The sequence below is a fragment of the Carettochelys insculpta genome, chromosome 4 (genome assembly GCF_033958435.1).
Source record: "Carettochelys insculpta isolate YL-2023 chromosome 4, ASM3395843v1, whole genome shotgun sequence".
Classification (NCBI taxonomy): Eukaryota; Metazoa; Chordata; order Testudines; family Carettochelyidae; genus Carettochelys; species Carettochelys insculpta.
In genome coordinates this window covers 110,824,803-110,844,895 of record NC_134140.1, presented here as the reverse complement: position 1 = coordinate 110,844,895, position 20,093 = coordinate 110,824,803, and the positions used below count along the sequence as shown (strand labels likewise).

Sequence of the window (20,093 nt, the reverse complement as noted above, 5' to 3'; positions counted from 1 at the left end):
GCGAGCCAGAGGGGCGCCGCGCGCCGCAGCCGGGCTCAGCCGCGGAGAGCAGCGGCCGGGGCTGACCGGCATCCCCCGTCCCGCGCCATGCGGGGCTCCCTCCGCCTCCTGCTCCTGGCCGGGCTGCACCTGGCGGCGGCGGCGGCGGGGTTTGACGGGAGGTAAGGCGACGGCGGCGGCGGCGGCGGCGCCCGGGGACACCTGCCAGCCGGCCCGGCCGCTTGGCGTGCGGGGCAGAGCTCCGAGCCGCGCGCCCGGGGGTCCTCGGCGGGCGCGCGGGGAGCGGGGGCTGGGCGGGGGGCAGGTGGGACGAGGCTGAGCGCCTGATTGGCTTTCTCGCCTCGATGGGTCCCTCCTCGGGGCGCTCTGCCCCCCCCCCCCCCCCCCGCGCGTCTCCCCTTCCCTCGCCCGGGGCCGGGCTCGGCGCGGGTTCGCCTGGCGCGGCCGCAGCGGAGCGGAGCAGAGCAGAGCTCCGCGGTAGAGAGCCGCCGGGGAGAACGTGCTGCGGCAGGTTTCAGCAGCCGCCGAGGGCTTCCAACTTTCTCACTCAGCTGCTGCTCCTGCCGGCTGCGAAGTGCAGCCCGGGCGGTAGCTGTGTGCGAGTTACCCCAACAAGCCCCGGGTGACTCGCTCCTTCAGAGGAGCAGTGGACGGGTCCATGGAAGGGGCGGCTGATGCGAAGCGTTCTGCGGTTTGGAGACTGCGGTTCAAACCCGGGTCAGGAGCTATTCCCATTCCAGTGGGACCCTTTACGTCCTCTCTTCCTCCCCTCTCCCCAAGCCAAAAAAGGAGCACACCTGGCTGTCATAAAGCTCTCTGTGGTCGTGAAGTGAATGAACTGGGAAGCTTGAAGGGGTTTCTTGCTTCTCAAGACTTGGTTGACAGAGGTCACTTAGGTGAAGCTGGTTAGAAGTAGGCATCTTCTTGCATATCACCTGGCAGAAAGCAATTTAAAGAGGCATGAGACTTGGTAGGGTGCCTTTCATGGCATCTAAATTATACACATGTTGTTCAGACATCCACACACATACAAATATATGTACAATGTATATGTACAAACGTGTGTACATATACACACATTTGTACACTTGCTTTTGTATACATGTGTGTATATCAAGTGTTATTTTTGTGTATAACTTTTGTTACATCATGAAGTGCTTATGGACTGTAAGATTTTTTTTTAAAATGCCTCATATAACATACAAACCAAAAGCAGTGCCAAGAGGCATTTAAATAATATACTGAAAAAATGCAACTCAAGTTTAAACATGACTCTGAATGAAGTGTGAAAATAAGTGCTGAGGTTCAGGAATATGTGCAATAGTATTAGTCTGTGCTACATGTGGTGAAATATTTGAACTAAATGAGGGAGTAATTCATTAGTAGGTTTTTAAAGAAAACATTGAAGTATGTTTACTGTACATGGAAATCAATTAACCTGCACATATCAAATGTTTTTATAACTTGTTAAAATAGTATTTTTCTTGCTATGTTTTAAAATGTTTTAATAAATTTTGTTATTAAAATGTGCTAAAATTTCATGGCAGCCCTAGCTGAATTTTGAAGACATGGATATTGAATAACGTAGCCCAGGAAATAGCATTGGAAGGAGGAGAAAAAACCCTCCTTTTCCCATTATGCTTATCTGCCAGACAGCAAGTTGACATTAAAGACAGTTGTCTGAAAAAGTAAGACAATTTTCTATTTCTAGAACAGGTTTTAAACATACCAATTAGTTTGAATTTTTGAAATCAAAGTTGAAACAGTAGATATAAATATATTATTTTGTAAAATTTAGGTATCTAATATTGCTTATGACCAGCCTGTGAGTGGCAGCAGTGAGCATGCTACAAAGTATCTTAGCTGTTGCTATTTCTGTTTTTAAAATGTCTTTGGTTTACTTCCCCTCCCCCTAGTTTTTGAATTCTACAGTGACAAAAATACTACAGACTAATATTGAAGCACTTCAGTTAACCAGAAAGCTATTTAATTGAAAAATAGTGTGGACATATTAATAGTAGCTAATGATATTTTTAACAACTTTCTTGTGCAGGTGGCCCAGGCAAATAGTCTCCTCTATGGGATTGTGTCGGTTTGGAAGCAGAATTGATTGCTGCTGGGGCTGGGCTCGTCAGTCATGGGGACAATGCCAGCGTGAGTATTATTGCTGCTGGGGCTTCTAGCCACGTAGAAGGGGCTTGTAGACACCTATTAATAGCTTTCACATACACTCCAATAATTGCAGGGTTTATGGCATACGTGGGGCATATTTAAAAGGACATGGTCAGGTTAAAAATCACATATTAAGAAGCAATTCATTGTATTAACAGCACCATAAATAATTAAAGCTGAATGAAATAGTGAACCTAATTTACTTTTTTGCTGTTAATAATATTGGTATGTTTTTGCATTAAACGGTGTTTAGGCAGCAAAAACAGACCAGGGAGTTTATCTTTTGTTTCTAATCAATTTCTCTTCCTGGCTCTTCTGGCCTAACAGAAGGCCGCAGTGTTTGGATTGCAAAAGAATGCAGGTATGGGATATTTACATCCCAGGAAAAAAAAACAAGCAACCTATTGCCGGAATTTTAACAAAACCATGTTGGATGTGTTCCTTATTAGTGTGTAGTTTAGATGTTCTTTTATAGCCCAATTTATGGGTTTAAATCAACCTGACGGTGTCCTTTTAATATGTTTGTGCATTGTTATAATCCTTGTTATAACACTTGATAATATAAATAAGATTTCCTTAAATCCATTTTAAAAATAACATTACATTAGTAGACAGAGAAAAGCAAAAGTCCAGACTTTTTTCCATGACGAGAAAGGAGGTCTCAGACAGTTACATTTCTAGGTTTGCTTCCTGAAAACACTTTGTATATGTTTAGATAGTGGGAAGTTTTCCATAAGCATTTGCGGGATCAGACCTTTGGAAACTTCTGCATTTTGATCCAGATGCAAAAGTTTGCAAAATTAGAAGAATTTGTGACAAACGATATACAAGCAAAACTAAGAGAGAACAATGATTACTGCTCATTTTTCAGTGCCATGAAAGTAAAGCACCAGGTGAAACTGGCATCAGAGATTCCAGTCTAGGCAAAGGTTTTGGTCAAATCTGTAAATTCCATTACACCTTGTAAAGGAAGTAGACTGACACAATGCTGCATTTAACGGATAATAAAAAGGTAACTAATTAAAAATAAAGTCCCTTGGATTTAAAACTGCAATTTGTAAGAAAAGGCAAACTTTTCCCTGAAGTAAACATGTGTAAAGGGAAGGATGGTACCCATAGGCGGTAGTGTCTTTGGCCATCTTTTATAACGCAGACATACAGCAGGTGTGTCATACTGCAAATACTCAGTATTCTGCCACAACAAGGCACAAATGAGTTTAACTATATTTAAGTAGTACTCTTGGTTTCACTTTCTCCAGCTGAGTTCTCACTTTTGTTCTTATGATGAGCTCAGCTCATCAGCGTAGTAACATTCCGATTGAAACCAATGTGAGTTTCATATTTGACCTTCAGTCTGCCACCTCTACCAATTTTCCTTTGAAAATTCCTTTGTACATCCCATGTTAAATTTCAGGAAGTGAATGGCTCGTGGTGATAATGGCATAAAATACTTAGTGGAAAGTGAATTTTTGTTGCCCTGCAGCAAAAATAGTGATGAGTTTCATTCTTTCAGTGTTGCATACAGCTGGCATGAAAATGTCCCTACAGTTTTAAGGGTAAAATGTGATACTGTCTTGAAAGTTAATATTACTGTCATACAACAGTGATCAGTTATGAAATGGGAGGATAAAAGTGTCCCTCATTTTGTCTTTTGGCTGCATGGAAGACATCACACAAACTTTAAGGATTTCTCCCTCTTTTCCCTGTGGTCTCTATTCTCTTTGGCTGTGTCTACACTCATCCCCTCCTTTCAAAAGGGGGATGCTAATGAGACACTTTGGGATATACTAATGAGGCGCTGCAATGAATATGCAGTGCCTAATTAGCATAATAGCAGCCAAGACACTTAGAAAGTACTGCTTTTGATCACGCGGCTCATCTACCCGGGGTCCTTTTCAAAAGGACCACGTCCGCTTTGAAATCCCCTTATTCCTATAACCATATAGTTCAAAAAGAACCCCGTGTAGACAGGCCATGTGCAATCGAGAGCGGCACTTTCAAAGTGCTGCAGCCGCCATTATACTAGCGAGGCACTGCATGTTCATTGCATCACCTCATTAGCATATCCCAAAGCGTCTCATTAACATCCCCATTTTGAAAGGGGGCGGCTAGTATTGACACAGCCTTTAAGTGTGTCTGTTCCATATTTCATAATTACAGTCGGAATATGGCCCAAAGATGCAATTAACAATTTTCTAACAGAAAATAAGAATGTTCCATCTCTTTAAATCATACGTTAGTAATATTTCTTTTTTAGTTACAGCAGCTGTTTTTAATTGTCCCATAAATTGTCCTTGAAAATCTGACATCATATCTATTTAAAAATCCTACTGCTTAGATTTGATTCAGACACAGAGTTAAGTTTGAAATTATTCTAGCTTTTTAAAAAGTCCCTAGTAAATATGGATGGACCTCCTTTTACTTATACTTAACTGACACATCTACGTCACTTTTGGGGCATGCTTTCTACTCTACTTATGAAATTTCCAGCGAAGTAAACGGACACCCATTTTTCACATCCTCTGCTTCAAACTCCATTTTTGTATGCCTATATGGAATATTTGGTAATTTATTCCTTTTATCACTACTTCCAACAGAGAAAATGTGAAAGTATTTTGAGGCTACAAAATTATTATTACAGTATTTATTTAACTGGAAAGAGGTATCTAATCCTAATTCTTTTATAATTCAGTCATGGAATCAAAAGAAGTTATATGCCATCTACATTTGAATTTCATGAACTATGGGAAAAATGGTTAGGTTTTTTTCATACAAACAAAGTTGCTGTATTACTCCAGTCTAAATTTTATATTAGAATTTTATTTTAGGTTAAAGAAAATAACAAAACAAGGAAGAACAAAAACTAGGTGTTCACTATTGTCTCTGTCATGTGCTGTATCAACTATGCCTGACATAATGGCAACAGCTCCTGCAGCCCACCAGTTTTTAGTATTTACAGGTGTAGAACCAAAAACAGACAACGAAGCAAAAAAAACCTTCATGGCCCCAAACAGTTGCATAACTATACTCATCCTTTCTGATGTCATGATCGCTCTCTGCTGTCTGTTCACATGATACAACTGCTTTCATTACTGGATGGTACACTCTCTAACCTTTTTGCTAATGATTCTGTTTTTGATTAATGTTAAAATTTAGAAACATTAATTGGCAGATGGTCTGATGTCAGTATTTGAGTGGCATTAAATTATAAGGGGTGGCTCTGTTGCAGAAGGCCCATCTATACTAATATTCACTATATAAATCTTTCATATTTTTTCTGTTTGTGTTTTGGAATTGAAGGAGGATGATATCTTTCACAGCGACTAGAAGAATGTTTTTTTTCAGATTCCCTTTAAAATAAGTTGTAGACTAACATGGGGCAAAAATCCCTTCCCCCTCTCTCTCCTGTTATATTTTTAAAAACAAACTCCAACCCCATTATTTACATCTTTACTCTCAACTAGATTTTCAAAAGCGTGCAAAGACGGATTTTCCTGTGCTTACAGCTGGGACCACATTTTCAAAAGAATGCAGCACCCAGTAGCTCCCATTGTGACACATGCGGCTAAATTTCCAAAAGAGCTTGACTTCCAACATGTTGAGCACTCTTGAAAAATTGACAATCCCTCTTGGTGTTTACATGGGAGCCAAATGCTTGTGGGAAAGGAAATCTGGCTCTGATTATGGATTATGGCTGCTGAGTCCTTTTGAAAATTACGTCTGGTAACAGATGAGAGGTTAAAGTAAATGAAAGTGAATCTTTCTGTTGCAAATCTGCCCTCAGCTATCCATTTTCAGGATGAGCTGTTCAATACGAGAGAGAAAGCTGGCATAGCAAAAGGTAACCTGGGCCTCATTAGGAACTTCCAGAGTTACAGAGGGAAATCACTGAAAAGTTTTTCAGATATCCAAGTGTGTGATTATTCTCTTGCTCTCTTGTAAAATTAGAAGACTTACATGGTATTGCCTGGGTCCCTCAGTGCAGGGGCATGTCAATGTCAGTGTGGGGTAGGTGGTTCATGAGTCAGGCCAGGGACTTGGGGATAAAGAGGGGCTCAGGACAGGGAGCTGAGGCCCTTTGGTTTCAGGAGTGAGGGTTTTGGGGGTGAGGAGGGGCTCCGGTAAGGGGTTGGTGCTTGTGTGGGGGCTGGAGTGAGAGATTCTGCTCTCTGCATTTCTAAAATACATATTAAGGTAACATAAAATTACCTGTGACAGCAAAATCTCTTTCTGTGAGCAGAGCTCACAGTCTGCACAGGGCTTCTCCAGTTAGTTGTGTGTGTTCTTTGCCTCCTCTCAGCCCCATTACTTGTTTTCTAAAATCGACTTACACCTCCCACACTTGGCACCTCTGAACTCAGCATACTGAGGCTAAATTAGTGTCAGGGAATGCAGGGTGGGATGACTTGTGTTGTACACCAAGGAGACCTAAGATGGCAGAGGAGGAAAAATAACAAACAGGTGGAGGAAGAAGCTGGCCATTGCTTAATTTACACCTCTTTTCACCTTGTGGCATCTCAGTTTGTAAATTTGTCCCCATTTAGATGGTTACACATAGACTAATGTAGGGATGTAAAATACCATTTAATTAGTTAACTGGTTAAATGTTAAATTTAACTGGTTAACCGCTTAAATGGGGGGGGAGGGTGACTAGGTGGGTGCTCTGGAGTGGCTGAGCTGGAGTGACCCCTTGCAGTGGCACTCCTGGTTTCGCCATGGACCAGGGCTGCTCTGGACATGCTGGAGCAGCTGATATTGGGTGAGGGCTGCTCCAGACCCCACTGGTTAAGTCTCATGTACAGTCACTCACCTAACTTGTAAGCAAATTTGTAATGCCTTGAAGATCACCATAACCTGAGCCCCTCCAACATATATAATTTCAGTAAAAATAACCTATCTCATTTTTAGAAAGGAGCTGTCAGCTTGTGCTGAACATTATGATGATGCTCCTAAACACTCCTTCCAAAACGGGCACAGTCTTTAGGAGATGCTCCACAACTGCAATAACTGAAAGCACTCCCAAGCATCTTGGATTATGCCTTGGATTATGTTTCCCAAGAATCCGTGTGTGATCACCAAGATGAGTTCAAGTTAGTTATCTAGGTCCATATTGAGGTTCTGAAATAAAAATAGCAAGATATGCAAAGGCACTGAACCTGTGCAGCTCTAGAGGACTACAAAGAGACTTGTATGTGCTCAGCACTCAAAAAACTGACCCAATGGGATTTAGGAGCCTGATTTTAGAAACTTTTTTTTTTTAAAGTGGCCTTACAGCATAACCACGCTTGTGTAACTGAGTGAGGACTCACACAGTGTTTTTGGGATTCATAGGTCTGATACAGAGATTTGGCTTGTGGATGAAACCTGGCATAAAGGGCTAACTGGGAAGTGACTGAAACTTTTAAAACCAATATAGTATTTTAATTGGTAGTTTTTGTACAAATAACAATGGAGGTTATAGGTGTTGGAACTAAAGGTGTGGGGAAGGGAGAAGTTGTCACAGCAATTCCTGACTTGAAGCGGTTTCCATTATATACAGGGCTTACAGTTTGGTTCAGTGTCTTTCAGCACCATCACTATACAATTTGTTCCAGCACTTCAACGGAGACTTTCAGCTATTGAGATCCCAACCCTGCAAACTGGTCTGCACAGACAGATCTTCTCATTTGGTTGGAGCTCTCTTGACTTCAGTGGGCCTGTGAGAGTATGCAGTGATCGGTCCATGTGGAGTAGACTGTAGCATTCTGGCTTTTGTTGCTCTTTAATTCTTTAAATTCCAAAAGTGAAATTACATCATAAATTCCCAGTTGTGCAACCTACTTATGAGACCTCATGCTTTCCTATGCAGCGAAGTCAGTCAGTCTGATAGTGGAGATGACAGCCTCACCAGGGCCCTAGGCAAGGTAGGCGGGAGCCAGCTCTGTGCCTCCAGAAGGGGTGGGACCTTGGGTGGAAGGGGTGGGGCCAGGGTAACCACACCCTGGTGCCTTCACATTTCCCTAGCTCTCAGTGCTACCTAGAGTGCATTGCACAGTGTTCCAGCTCCAGCGATTCAAATGGGCCCAGGGCTCCCAGCCACTGTCATGACTGTGGTTGTAGTGGTAGCCAAAGCCCCGGGTCATTTAAATCACTGCTGGAGCCCTATGTGGTTTTTTCCAGGCAGTACTGAGGGCTGCCTGGTGGAGGTTAGTCCCCCTTCCTGCCCCTTCTGCCTGAGGCCCCACCCCTTTGGGGGGTGCAAAAGCAGCCACTCCCCACCTTGTCCACAGGCAATTCTCTCCCCCTCCCTGGCTATTAGACAACCAGCTGATGAATCGGGTAGGTCTCCGTGATGTCCCCTGTTGTAGTAGTACAAAAAGGGACCTTCTGTGTGGACAAATTCCTGTTATGCAACCAATTTTGAGGTGGCCTCATTGTCCATTCCCAGGGCCCCGACCAAGGATTTGAAATGTGCAGCTGGGTGCAGGGTGAGTCAAAATAGAGATCAGAGCAGGTTTTATCCCACCCACCCACTCATTCCTCCAGGCAGCAGCAGAAAAGCTACTGGAGACTTAATGCAGCCTGAGACTGCTTGAATTGTTCAGCCCCCTTATCTCTGATGGGAATCCTGGGCACAAGGAGATTCCAGAGACAACAGGAGCTCAGAGGAGTCCTGGCAGCCTGTCTCCAAAGGAGCTTCATTACCAGTGAGCTGACTGGGCATGGAGAGTCCCAGAGCAGTGATGAGCCTCTATGGCCATCCCTGGCCACTGTATATTCTACAATATCCACAGTCCTCAGGTGGGACAAACTGCAGTTCTCTGATTTAACGAATACCCTATGAAGACAGTTGTCTTCTCACTGGGATATTTCTGTATGAGAGGGTAGCCCAGGTCTAAACTCCCAAATGCCTCTTATGGGCCAGATATTGTAAATTGGCAAAGGTCCATTGAAGTCTGTGAAGCTGTGCTGATTTACACCAGCTGAAGATCTGGCCCATTATTAGAAGTCTACCATGCTGAGGAATGTATTAACCAGGTAGATGACAAATAGGAACAAAGCATATGGTGTTACTATATACTGAGCAGGATTGTTCTGGGGTTTCGCACAATAGGTAGATAATGTACAGTATGAAAAATATATTGTTTCAATGCAGATCATCATAATAAAATTGTATAGCCCATGAAACTCTCTCTTTATATTTCAGCAAGAGAGTGACATTCCTCTACCTTTCAACCATTCAGTGTGGTTTGTTTGAGAGTTATTCCCACTATTATTGTATCTAAGTAATAACCTGAGTTCTGCATAGGAACCCAGGTATTCTCTGTTTGACTTAATTGTTCACTTCTGTGTGGCTGAACAAGAACATAGATTCTATTTAGATTACAAATGTGTATGTGGTTCTTTCAGTGGCCATGCAAGATTTTCTGTGCATGTCCACACATTTCTTGTGTAAGCTGCACTGCTTTGGACTTGCCCGCATGCCTATTTGCAGCTCATTTGTATGGCAGCAGTACATAGTTCAGCTCACTAAACATTCACGCTGTGTATTTCCAACAGAACATTTTTCTTCCATTTTAAATTATCTGAAATTGTAACTGAAGGTTAACACTCAAGATATAAACTTATTTTAGTAAATAAGGTTTTGAGAGTGAGAGGCTTCATTAGGATAAAATAGAAAACAACATGTAAATCTCTTGAAAGAATAGCTGTAATAAGCAATTTGAAATTTTATTTGAATGCAGACTGGACAAAAACTCTGCTAGGGACAGCTGCATCTTCTTCCTACTTTCAAACATGTGCAAATATGATCCACAGCTGATATAAATTGGTAGTCACTATTCTGTCAGCTCATCAGCTGCGTTGAACAGATACAGCTCCATTGAAGTCAATTGAGCTATACCAATTTGTACCACCTGAGAATTTGGCCAGCTATATTCAAGTATATAATGCCATTAGACTGGAAGGTAGAAGTGGCATATCAGAAGGAAGTGTGTATTGAAAATACAATTCCTTTTTAGTTTTGTAAATAGAGATATAATTTATTACCATCGGCCATCTGACAATGGAACTCTCCTTAGCACTAACGAAGTCTATAGCATCTATCGTCTTCCACCACTGAGGTAACTGAGCATTTCATAAAGAGATCTTAACAAAAATAGGCCAGTGATCAAGTTTCCTATCATCTTTCATTTTAGTCATTATGATTGTTTTAATGGCAAAGGTACATGGAGGTCAACGGAATAAAACAATTCCATATTCACCCCATTGTGTAAAAGTACTGTATATAAGACTACACAGACCAGCCTCTGTAATACAGAAGTGGCTTGGTAGTTTTGGCCATGCACAGTAAAATTCACTAGCATAGAACTTACATGTTACGAACACCCAGGAGTGGGGCTTTCACAAGTATACACAGCAGGTGCTATAAATACAGATGTAACTAAGTGCTTTGCTGGAAATTTTGCATGATGCTGCCTTCTCACAAGAGCTGCTGAAAAACTAAATTGTAAATAACAAGAAGTCCTGTAGAGCAATGAAGAAGTCCTGTGGCACTTTATAGACTAACAGATATTTTGGAGCATAAGCTTTCTTGGGCAAAGACCCGCTTCATCAGGTGCGTGAGTGGGAGCGGGAGGGGGGTTCAGAAGAGGGAATCTCAGTCAAGGGAGGGCCAGAGTTGACAAGGTCTATCCAGTCAGGGTGGATGTGGCCCATTATCAGCAGTTAGTGTGGAGATGACCTTGTCAGCTCTGGCTCTCCCCTTGACTGAGACTCCCTCTTTAAATCCTCCTCTGAAACACTCCTACTCATGCATCTGAAGAAGTGTGTCTTTGCCCACAAACGCTTGTGCTCCAAAATATCTGTTTGTCTATAAGGTGCCACAGGACTTCTTGTTGTTTTTGAAGATACAAACTAACTCAACTACCTCTCTGATAAATTGTAAATGCTGCTGCTGCTCCTGTCTTTGGGATAAAATACATTTTTTAAAATTGTGTAATATATTTATAAACTTTTTAACATAAACTGCAAACACGGGTTTATACTCTCATTGTCTGCATGGAGGTTCTTCTAACTTCATTAGCATTGATGGGAGTTGTTACCCATATAGATCCCTTCATGCATTGATGGGAGAATAGGCCTTGGATTGTTTAGTAGTCCAGTTTCTGGGCATAACTATGCTTTAAGTGGAAATGCAATTCTGTATAGCCTAAAATGCGCTAATTGGAATTGAAAGCAAAACCATGCTTTGTGTCTCTAATGAGCCTTGCAAATACTGAGTTTGGCTGTTTCATAGAGAGCCCATTGGAGTCAATAGCATTTTGCCATTGACTTCAATGAAGGCAGGATTGGGCCCTAATTTAATCTGGCATAATATACCATATTTGTACATATCTATTTTTTTTACAAAAGCTAATAGTTTTATGCATCTTTAAATATCATGAATAGAATAGTCATTTGTATACAGAACTGCATTACTGCTTTAATATTGCTATGTGAGACAATACTGAGGTTTTGCTATTTTTATTCAATTACATTCTTCTGTTCATATCCTTATTACTTAAAATATCAGAAATATTTTAAGTGGTGTTAAAGAAACAGTATCCTTCCCTCTCAGACTGAATCCATTACACTCTGAAAATATGAGAATTTTGGAATCCTTCTTTTTATCCCTGGTAATGTGATTTGGCTATTTAGATTTTTCTTTTGTAGCACTTTAAACATTGACAGCTTCTGTATGTTTAAAGCCTGTTTCAAAACTGATGGGAATCCTTCCCCCAGCTTCACTGGGCTTTGGAACTTATTTTTTCTCCCCTCTGTTTTACATTGATGTAACTAGTGTAAATGTAGTCAGAATCACACCCTGTAATGCCAGAACTATTTTTTTTAAGTCTCAGACTCTGGCAGTAAGATCACATAACATCCACATCAATGCTACCTAGTGTAGCTGACATCCATTTTACTTGAAAATATATTTAATTTGAATTAGAAAACACAGATCTTGTGTTTGCATTTTATTTTGTATAGGCTATTTGGTTACATGTTAGTAGGAGTAGAAAGGGTTGCTAAGTATTACCATTACTTCAGATGACAATCAAAATTTAAACACTGTAAAGCTGACCAGCAATTTTTATGTCAGCGTCTTTATTAGTGACAGCTGTTCCGATGCTTAAAGTGCAAATTATTTTAATTTCACAAAAGTCAGTATCCAGGTGCTAACTCTTCATATTGGTTATATTGGAAAATCTATAATGGCTTGTATATTTAGATGAAACGATACTGTCTCTTTAAGATAAGAATGTTCATGTTCTTTTAATGAAAATACTGAATTCGAGCCCTGAAATATAATTTTTACAGCTTGGTGAAGTGGTTATTACGTGTTTTTGAATTGGAGATCATTGATTGATTGAGTAAGAATAGCATGACATCATTCATTGTTAGCACTTTTATATCGTTTAGTTTATTTTTAAATCTCATAACAAAATAGTAAGCTATTTCCATTTTGGAATATGTTCCAGAATTTTTCTTTAATTTCAGAGATGCTTTGACTGTTAAATGTGTGTAAGTCTCCAGGAATGTAGCAAGCTGATAAAAGCCCAAGCCAAGTCTATCTTCCTTATGGAAAAAAAAAAAAGCTGGAATTTCTTTTTTTGGACATTTTGTTTTGCAGCTTTCTACGTCTTAAGGCAGAGACTAGCCAGAATAAGGTGCCAGCCTAAAGGTTAGCTGAACATATTTCTTGAAATAATTTTGGTAAGCCTGTGTCTTAGTGGCATGGTTTTAAAATCAGACGTTTACCTGAGAAGTATAAAGAAGCTTTAACAGGTGTTCATTTAAAAAAACATTTATTCAGGGGCTGGGAATAATGTATAGAGATGTGATGATTTTAACCACAAATCTCATGACTAATATAAATGTAAGGCTCAAATAAGCATGTGTTTTTATTCAAGACCTAAGCAATGCTTTTTCTTTCTGGAAATATAATGTATAATCTATGCCACATTTATAATCTGCTGAATTTAAGAGGCCTGATTCTGCTCTTACTTGCATCATTGTGAATAAGGAGTAACCCCACTGTGTGTGAATCAGATCAAAATCAGATCCCAGTTCTCTAGTGCAACAAAACATGATGGCATACACACTAGCTTTCCTTTACTAATTGGTATTAAAAGTTCAGTGATACCTGACTGTAAAAATATTCAGGTAATAAAACAAACATTTGTGCTCATAAAGAGGATGTGTTTCAAATATTGTCATGAAATGAGTAAAACCACTTAACAACATATAAACTGGAAAATTTTCGCAAAATTTCAATAAATTGCGAAAAAAATTCCACTCAGTTTCTATGAACAACTCTTAACCATATTCTTAACTTTAAGCACATGCTTAAAACCTATTGATTTCAGGGGACGTTAGCATGTGCTTAAAGTTAAACATATGCTTAAGCATTTTGTTGAATAGGGATTGGGGTCTGAATTTGCATGTGTGGTGTAGTACCCAATTCTGCAAATAATTATAATCAATCACAGTTTCTTACCACAAATAATCCTGCTGTTTGCCATATTTTATCTTAATTTGTCACATTTCTGTGTATAAGGCGAATAGTCCTGGTTTATTTATACAAATCTAATGACTGTGCATCTAAAGTTAAGTATCAGAGGGGTAGCCGTGTTAGTCTGGATCTGTAACAGCAACGAAGGGTCCTGTGGCACCTTATAGACTAACAGAAAAGTTTTGAGCATGAGCTTTCGTGAGCACAGTGAGTCTGTGCTCACGAAAGCTCATGCTCAAAACTTTTCTGTTAGTCTATAAGGTGCCACAGGACCCTTCGTTGCTGTTACATCTAAAGTTAGACATTTACACTTAACTCTAATGTTGACACTGCACACCCTGAATACTATACGTGAGTGTAAATAATTTTTGAAAGAGGTTTTGAATCAGTCCTTAGAAAAAGCATGCATAAAATAATAAAATGCTTTTGCCTCTTCAACTGATTTCCATTGCATTACCAGCCTGTTGCTGCAGAAGTTATTTAATAATAATTGTCACTGTCTTTCAAAAATTAGAAGGTAAGGAAAGTTTTACAAATCAAGCTGTCTCAGAATTAAAGGATAAATGCCCACAATTATGTCTCAAGAAAATATATCTAGAAATTTTAAGTTTATATTTCTAATACTGTTATTTCAGAAATAACATTATTCCATTGAATACTTCTGTTCTATGTGTTTGGATTATAGTACACTGGAGATGTATTCCTGTGGCAAGATGTATTTTATGCTCTACTAACCTATTGTATGATTGGTTACACATTATTTATATACACCTGGCAGTGCAACTATGTTCAAAGGGCTGAACTGGTCCATTTTATAAGATAACTAAACCACGGATATTAATGAAATAAAAAATGATGTGAAAGAAGCTGATTTCTAAAGTGTTACTGAGTGTGTGAAAACAACGTACTATTACTTGTACTTGTAAATGTGTTAGGAGGGTGATGGGGCACCATAGCTAAGCATCAGGGAAAAGGTATTCGTTGTTTTTAGAGAGAGATCAGGAGTCATTAACCAGAAGAAATTGTGGTAGCGTAACAGGGAACCCGTTTCAGGGTTCCTGTATGTGAACATTTGTTTCTCTCAGTGCAGAAGTTGGGCTTTGGAGAAACATAGGGAATAGGCAGGAGAAGAAGATACAGAGGAACCATAGGGAAAGTGTGTAGGATTTGAAGATTAGGCGAGAGACTGACCAGGTCTACACTATGGTGAAAAAGATAAATTTCAGATGTGTAACTCCAGCTACATGCATTGTGTAGCTGGAGTCGATGTAGCATAAATCGATTTTTTTTTCTGCCGATTTCTTCCATCAACTTCTCTTACTCCTCACAAGAGAAAGGAGTACGTGAGATGATGGTGGAGACCTGATAGTTCAATTTAGTGCGGCCTCGCTATGCCGCTACGTTGAACTGTGGAGGATCAACCACCACCATGTCTGTCTTCCAGTAATTGTAGATGTACCTTTTGTTCTGTATTCTAAAGTGAGTAGGCATCTGATACAGGCATATGAGACCAAATGATGTATTACTGTATCCAGGCCATTACATAAGTGAGTAGCTGCATTTGGAAAAATTGAATTTAAAAACATGTGGGTTTTATGGGCATTAGGTGAAATAAGAGCAGTTTTATCAGAAGAATGGTGAGAAAAAAGGTGACATTAAGATCAGAGTGAACATCTGAGCTCTGAAGATTTGAGTCAAAGTTGAGATTTAAATAGCGCACAGAGCAGGTGGAGATTTGAATAAGAAAGTTTTGCCAAAGGATAGAATACCTTGTGAATATAATACATGAAAGAAGTGCTACAGAACAGGAAGATGAAAACCCAAAGAGACTGAAATGAAGAAAAGGCACAAAAATAATTGAGTAAGTTTGTATATTTGAGTATACTCTACACAGAGTCATAGCCAAGGATGAATTCAAAAAGCAGGTAGCTGGAGATGTAAAAAAGATCTAAGGATGTTGGGGGAAACCTGGGGATAAAATTTGGGAATTTCTATTGTGTGTCATAATATCCTGTTCCTTGGGGAACTGAGCACCACTAGGTGCATACAGAATTCATTTCCCCCACAGATTTCGTTGCTTCTCTGCATAAAAAAGGCTTTCCAGAAAGGAAACAAGGAGGATCCACAAGAGCAGTATTCATAGGGTGACCATCCATCCCATTTTGGGTGTGTCAGCCATGAATATTGGGCACCAGGAAGACATCCATTTATTTTAACAAAATGGCTAATTGCTCCATATTAGGGCCCCGGCGGAACTGCCCTTTCCCCTGGATCAGGGGCTTAGTTGCCACCTGGATCCCAGCTCCCAGCAGCTATGGCTTGCCAGGAGAAGTGCTGGCACAACTGCCACCTGGCTAGGGGGAACTGGGAGCCAGACCCGCATGGATGCCACTGGGCTCCCTGCGGCTTAGAGGAGTCAGGAGCAGGACCAGCGCAGCTGCTGCCATGAGCCTGGCTGGTTTGGCTGCCACCAGGCTCCCTGCAACTTAGGGTAGCTGGGAGCTGGATCAGCACATTTGCCACCTAGTCCCAGCTCCCCACGGCTAGGGGGAGCTGGGAGCCAGAACGCTGCAGCTGCTGCTGGGCTCCCTGCGGCTTGGGGGAGCAGGGCGCCTAACCGGCATGGCTGCTGCCTGTCGTCCTACAGCTCAGAGGAGCCAGGAGCTTCGCTGACAGGGCTGCAGTCCCATTCCTGGCGCCCCAAGTAGGGTGACCATCTGTCCCATTTGTCCAGAACAGTTGTATTTCAGGCACCAGGAAGGCATTTCCACACACCCCTCCTTCCCTCCCGCAGGGTGTCCTGTATTTGGCCTAGGGAAATATGGTCACCTTAATAATTCACCCCTCTTCAGTAGTTCGGGTGTGTCATTTCACACACTCAGAACAGCCAGCAGAGAGGTGAATCGCTGGGAGCAAGGGGTTAGGAGGGCTGGGGTCACCCGAGCTGGTGTGTCTTCTCTTTGCTCCAGGTTCAGCTGCTGGACCTGACTGAACTGAAGGAGGGGGCAAGGACTACCCTTCCTCTTCTCCTGAAAGGAGTGGTCAGGACTGGGGCTGGATCAGACCTGCTCCTGGAAGCTTCTCCCAGCTGCAGGAAGCTCTGTCCCTCTCATTTCCTGCTCCCATCACTCTGCAGATACAGGGGAAAGGTCACAGAACAGGGAGCTGTTCCCTCATCTGCCCAGCCCCAAACAGCTACATCCCCCCACATCCAGATCCAGCCCTCAGCAAGTCCCCGACGTTGGAGGCCTACTTCACTAAGCCTCACCTCCTGCACTCAGGCCCCCCAGCTGAGCTTCACTCTCCCAGCATCCAGACCCCTTCCCCAATAACCCCTCACTAAATCTTCCACAGACCAGCCCTCCTTCTGATGAAACGTACCCATCAGGCATCTGGACCAAGACCTGTAGTCCCATCTGAGCTGCGCTCACACCCCCACTCTCAGGCCCCAGATTCCTGTGCTGAGCCCCATCCTTGCATACCCAGACCCATATTGCTGAGTCTGAACTATCTCCACTTGGGCCCTGCTGCAGAATCATATTCCTCTGGACCCAGAAATCCTCAACAATCCCCTGTGCATCCAGATTGCTCCTGCATCTGGCCTCGCTCCAAGCCAGCTGCATCCAGATTGGCCCACGCAGAATCTGCTCATCCCACCCCGGGATTCCCCCATGCCTAGCCCCTACACATGTGAATCCTGCTCGGCTGAGCATGCCTGCTCTACAGCTGGATTAGAGTCAGGCTTGGGATATGAGAGAAACCTGGTCCCTCTCACTTGCTATCTTGGTCAGCACAGCAAAGAAGAGCAGGACCTTAAGGCATTTGCAGTATCAGCCCTTGAACTGTGTTCTGGTTGGGCACAGCCTCATGGCTGAGTCCATGTTCCAGGGGAGGGGGGCAGAAAAAGTGGGCTTGCAGAGTTATTTCCCACCTCCATACAGTCAGTGGCCTGTGCTCCTGACTGCCAGGCTGGAGCCTCCCTATTTATTTATTGACAAATAAAATGACAGAATTTTGAAATATTGTGTGCAGAACTTTTAAAAAATTTTGGTTCCAAATTCCCTGAGGATTAACCTCCCTTGGAAGCGAGCTTAGAAAAAACAAAATCTGTGTGGCTGCGAAAACAACTGGTTTACCTGAGCCTGTGCTAGGAACGTCATGTGATTTCTTGTTCCATAAGCATCTTGTGAAACTACTAGGAAAACCCCTTGACACATTTAAACAAACATTTATTACAGGGATCTTTGGTAAGATTAAAAGGGACAGTTACTGCAATGCCTATTTTCAGATGTATCGTCTTGTTAGTCAGTCAGTGGAGGGCTTGTTTTCATTGCAAAATGGATTGGCTCAGCTGTCCAAACTCTTTTGAGCCAACTGCTAGCAAGTTCAATGAATAAAGCTCAAAATAGAGATGGCTAAACTGTCTTACCAAATGCGCGCAAATAATGTGTTCCTGCTTGTTCTTTCAAATCTGCTTTACTAATTGGGATATCAGTTTCAAGAAATGCATAGGAATGCACTGGAAAAGCAATTGACATTAATATTTATAGTCGTATTAAGAGCTACAAAGTAGAAATCCTATTAGGGAGTCACCTACAGCATGAAACTGTGTTTTGTTGATGCTTTTGACTTTCGGGGACAAACTTACTCTTTGGACTTAAAATTTTCATGTTGCTTTTCTACCCAAAAGCGATTATGAAAATTGATTCCATATGGCAGCTGTTGAAGGCTTTGTAGCCCTTTGGAATTCACTTCTCCTTCTCTGTAACAGCCTGAATTTGTCAGCATTCAGGTTGTGCTGCAAAACCCAGCCTTGCCTTATGCACAAACGTGTTGAGTAGTGGTGGAAATTCTATCAACTGTATGCCCAACATGTTACAGCTTCTGTGAGACTTCCTCTGAAATCTTTTGTGTGTGTTTAAATTCTTTTTCATAACATCATATCGATTTTCAGCTACCAAGCACAGCTGTATGTGGCTTAAAATATCCCCTAATAAACAGAGTACTACATACGTAGTTTTTAATGCCAAATACAGATTTCCAGACACTTGTTTCCTCTATGAATTAACGCTTCATCCTTTCATAGTTTATCTTGAGCATGAACTTATCAGTTGTGGTTTGTTAGCAGTTAAAAGCAGGTTTCATTTAATAACAAAATCTGCTGTCCATATTTATTACCTGGCTGTCATCTTACAAATATTTTGGCAGTTGTTTTTTTTTTTTTTTTGTTTAAGTCTAATGAAGTGTATGCCTTCTGTTTTCTATACTGTGACCACATTCCCATGCAATATCATCTGCTTGTTGACTGAAAGGATCAATATCTTACATTGCTATTGTTTGCAGCGTTGCAGGCCCTGTTGAGCCTAGGAAATGAGAGAATCAAAGTGGGTGAGATAGTATCTTTCTTTTATTAGGCAAACTTCTGGGAAAGGTAATCACTCTGATCTAAAGGCCTCTGTGGTGCTTGGAAACTTGTCCCTTCCACCAACAGAAATTGTTTCAGTAAAAGATGTTACCCCCCCACACCTTGTATCTCAGACTTTATAAAAGCAAATAACCACATGAAAACTGCTGCATTGGGTGATAAAAGTTACTGGACCTCCTCTCTAAGGATAATTAGGAGAATTCATCCAAATAAAATTAGGGTCTGAATTTAAAGTAGATTTAGTTAAATTAAGTTTCCGGAGCGTCCCCATATTCATTAAATAAAGGTGAACCTTTCTAGTCTGGGAACATACAACGTCTAGCATGATTTTAGTTAGCCAGATGTCCTCTTATCAGGGTGTGGCCAAGTTTCCCATAATCCCTTCAGGGTTGCTTAAAGCCACCAGTCTTGACCGTTAGTGTTCTGTGCTATCATTTAGCTCTAATTTAACCTTAAATGTCTTCTAGGACCCCCAGTAAGCAGTGGTTTGGCAAATTTTCTAGTTTGGCAGCACTCGGCCTGAGGGTGCCAGACTAGAGAGGTTTGACCTATCCTAAGGCTCAAATATTCCATCATTAAAATATGTAAGCAGTTAGTTTCAGTTTTAACAAAGAGAGAAGTCTGATTGATCTATCACTTAAACTGGTGTAACTCTACTGAATTTATTTGAGTCATTTCTGGTATAAATAATTTGGTAGTGAAATTCATGGGCCATACACTCAGCAGATATAAACAGTCAGAGGTCCACTAATGGAGTTCTGACAACTCACACCAGCTAATGATATGGTAATAGTGCTTCATGCTTCTGAAAGATATGTTATCGAGAAATAGCCATGTTCAGTGTTTGAATCTTTTTTTTCCAGATCCATTGTAATCTAATATAAATGTAATATAAAAACCTGTTTGCAGGTACTTCTATTTATACTGTCAGTCTATCATATACCTGTCTCTTTTTGTTTTTAT

The 20,093-nt window shown here is 41.4% G+C and overlaps 1 protein-coding gene across 3 annotated transcripts in view; it reads left to right on the top strand.

The window, feature by feature from the left end:
• NPNT (nephronectin) overlaps nt 1–20,093 on the top strand; it is an 89,068-nt gene continuing 68,975 nt past the window's right edge. The window contains exons 1-4 of one of the 3 annotated variants that reach the window (XM_074993479.1): nt 647–717; nt 1,548–1,688; nt 2,054–2,154; nt 12,824–12,874. In XM_074993479.1, coding sequence (XP_074849580.1) covers nt 2,079–2,154; nt 12,824–12,874 — 127 coding nt within the window. In that variant the 5' untranslated portion in view covers nt 647–717; nt 1,548–1,688; nt 2,054–2,078. Of the gene's footprint in view, nt 162–646; nt 718–1,547; nt 1,689–2,053; nt 2,155–12,823; nt 12,875–20,093 lie in introns of those variants that run through there. The other 2 variants (XM_074993477.1, XM_074993478.1) reach the window with 2 other exon arrangements.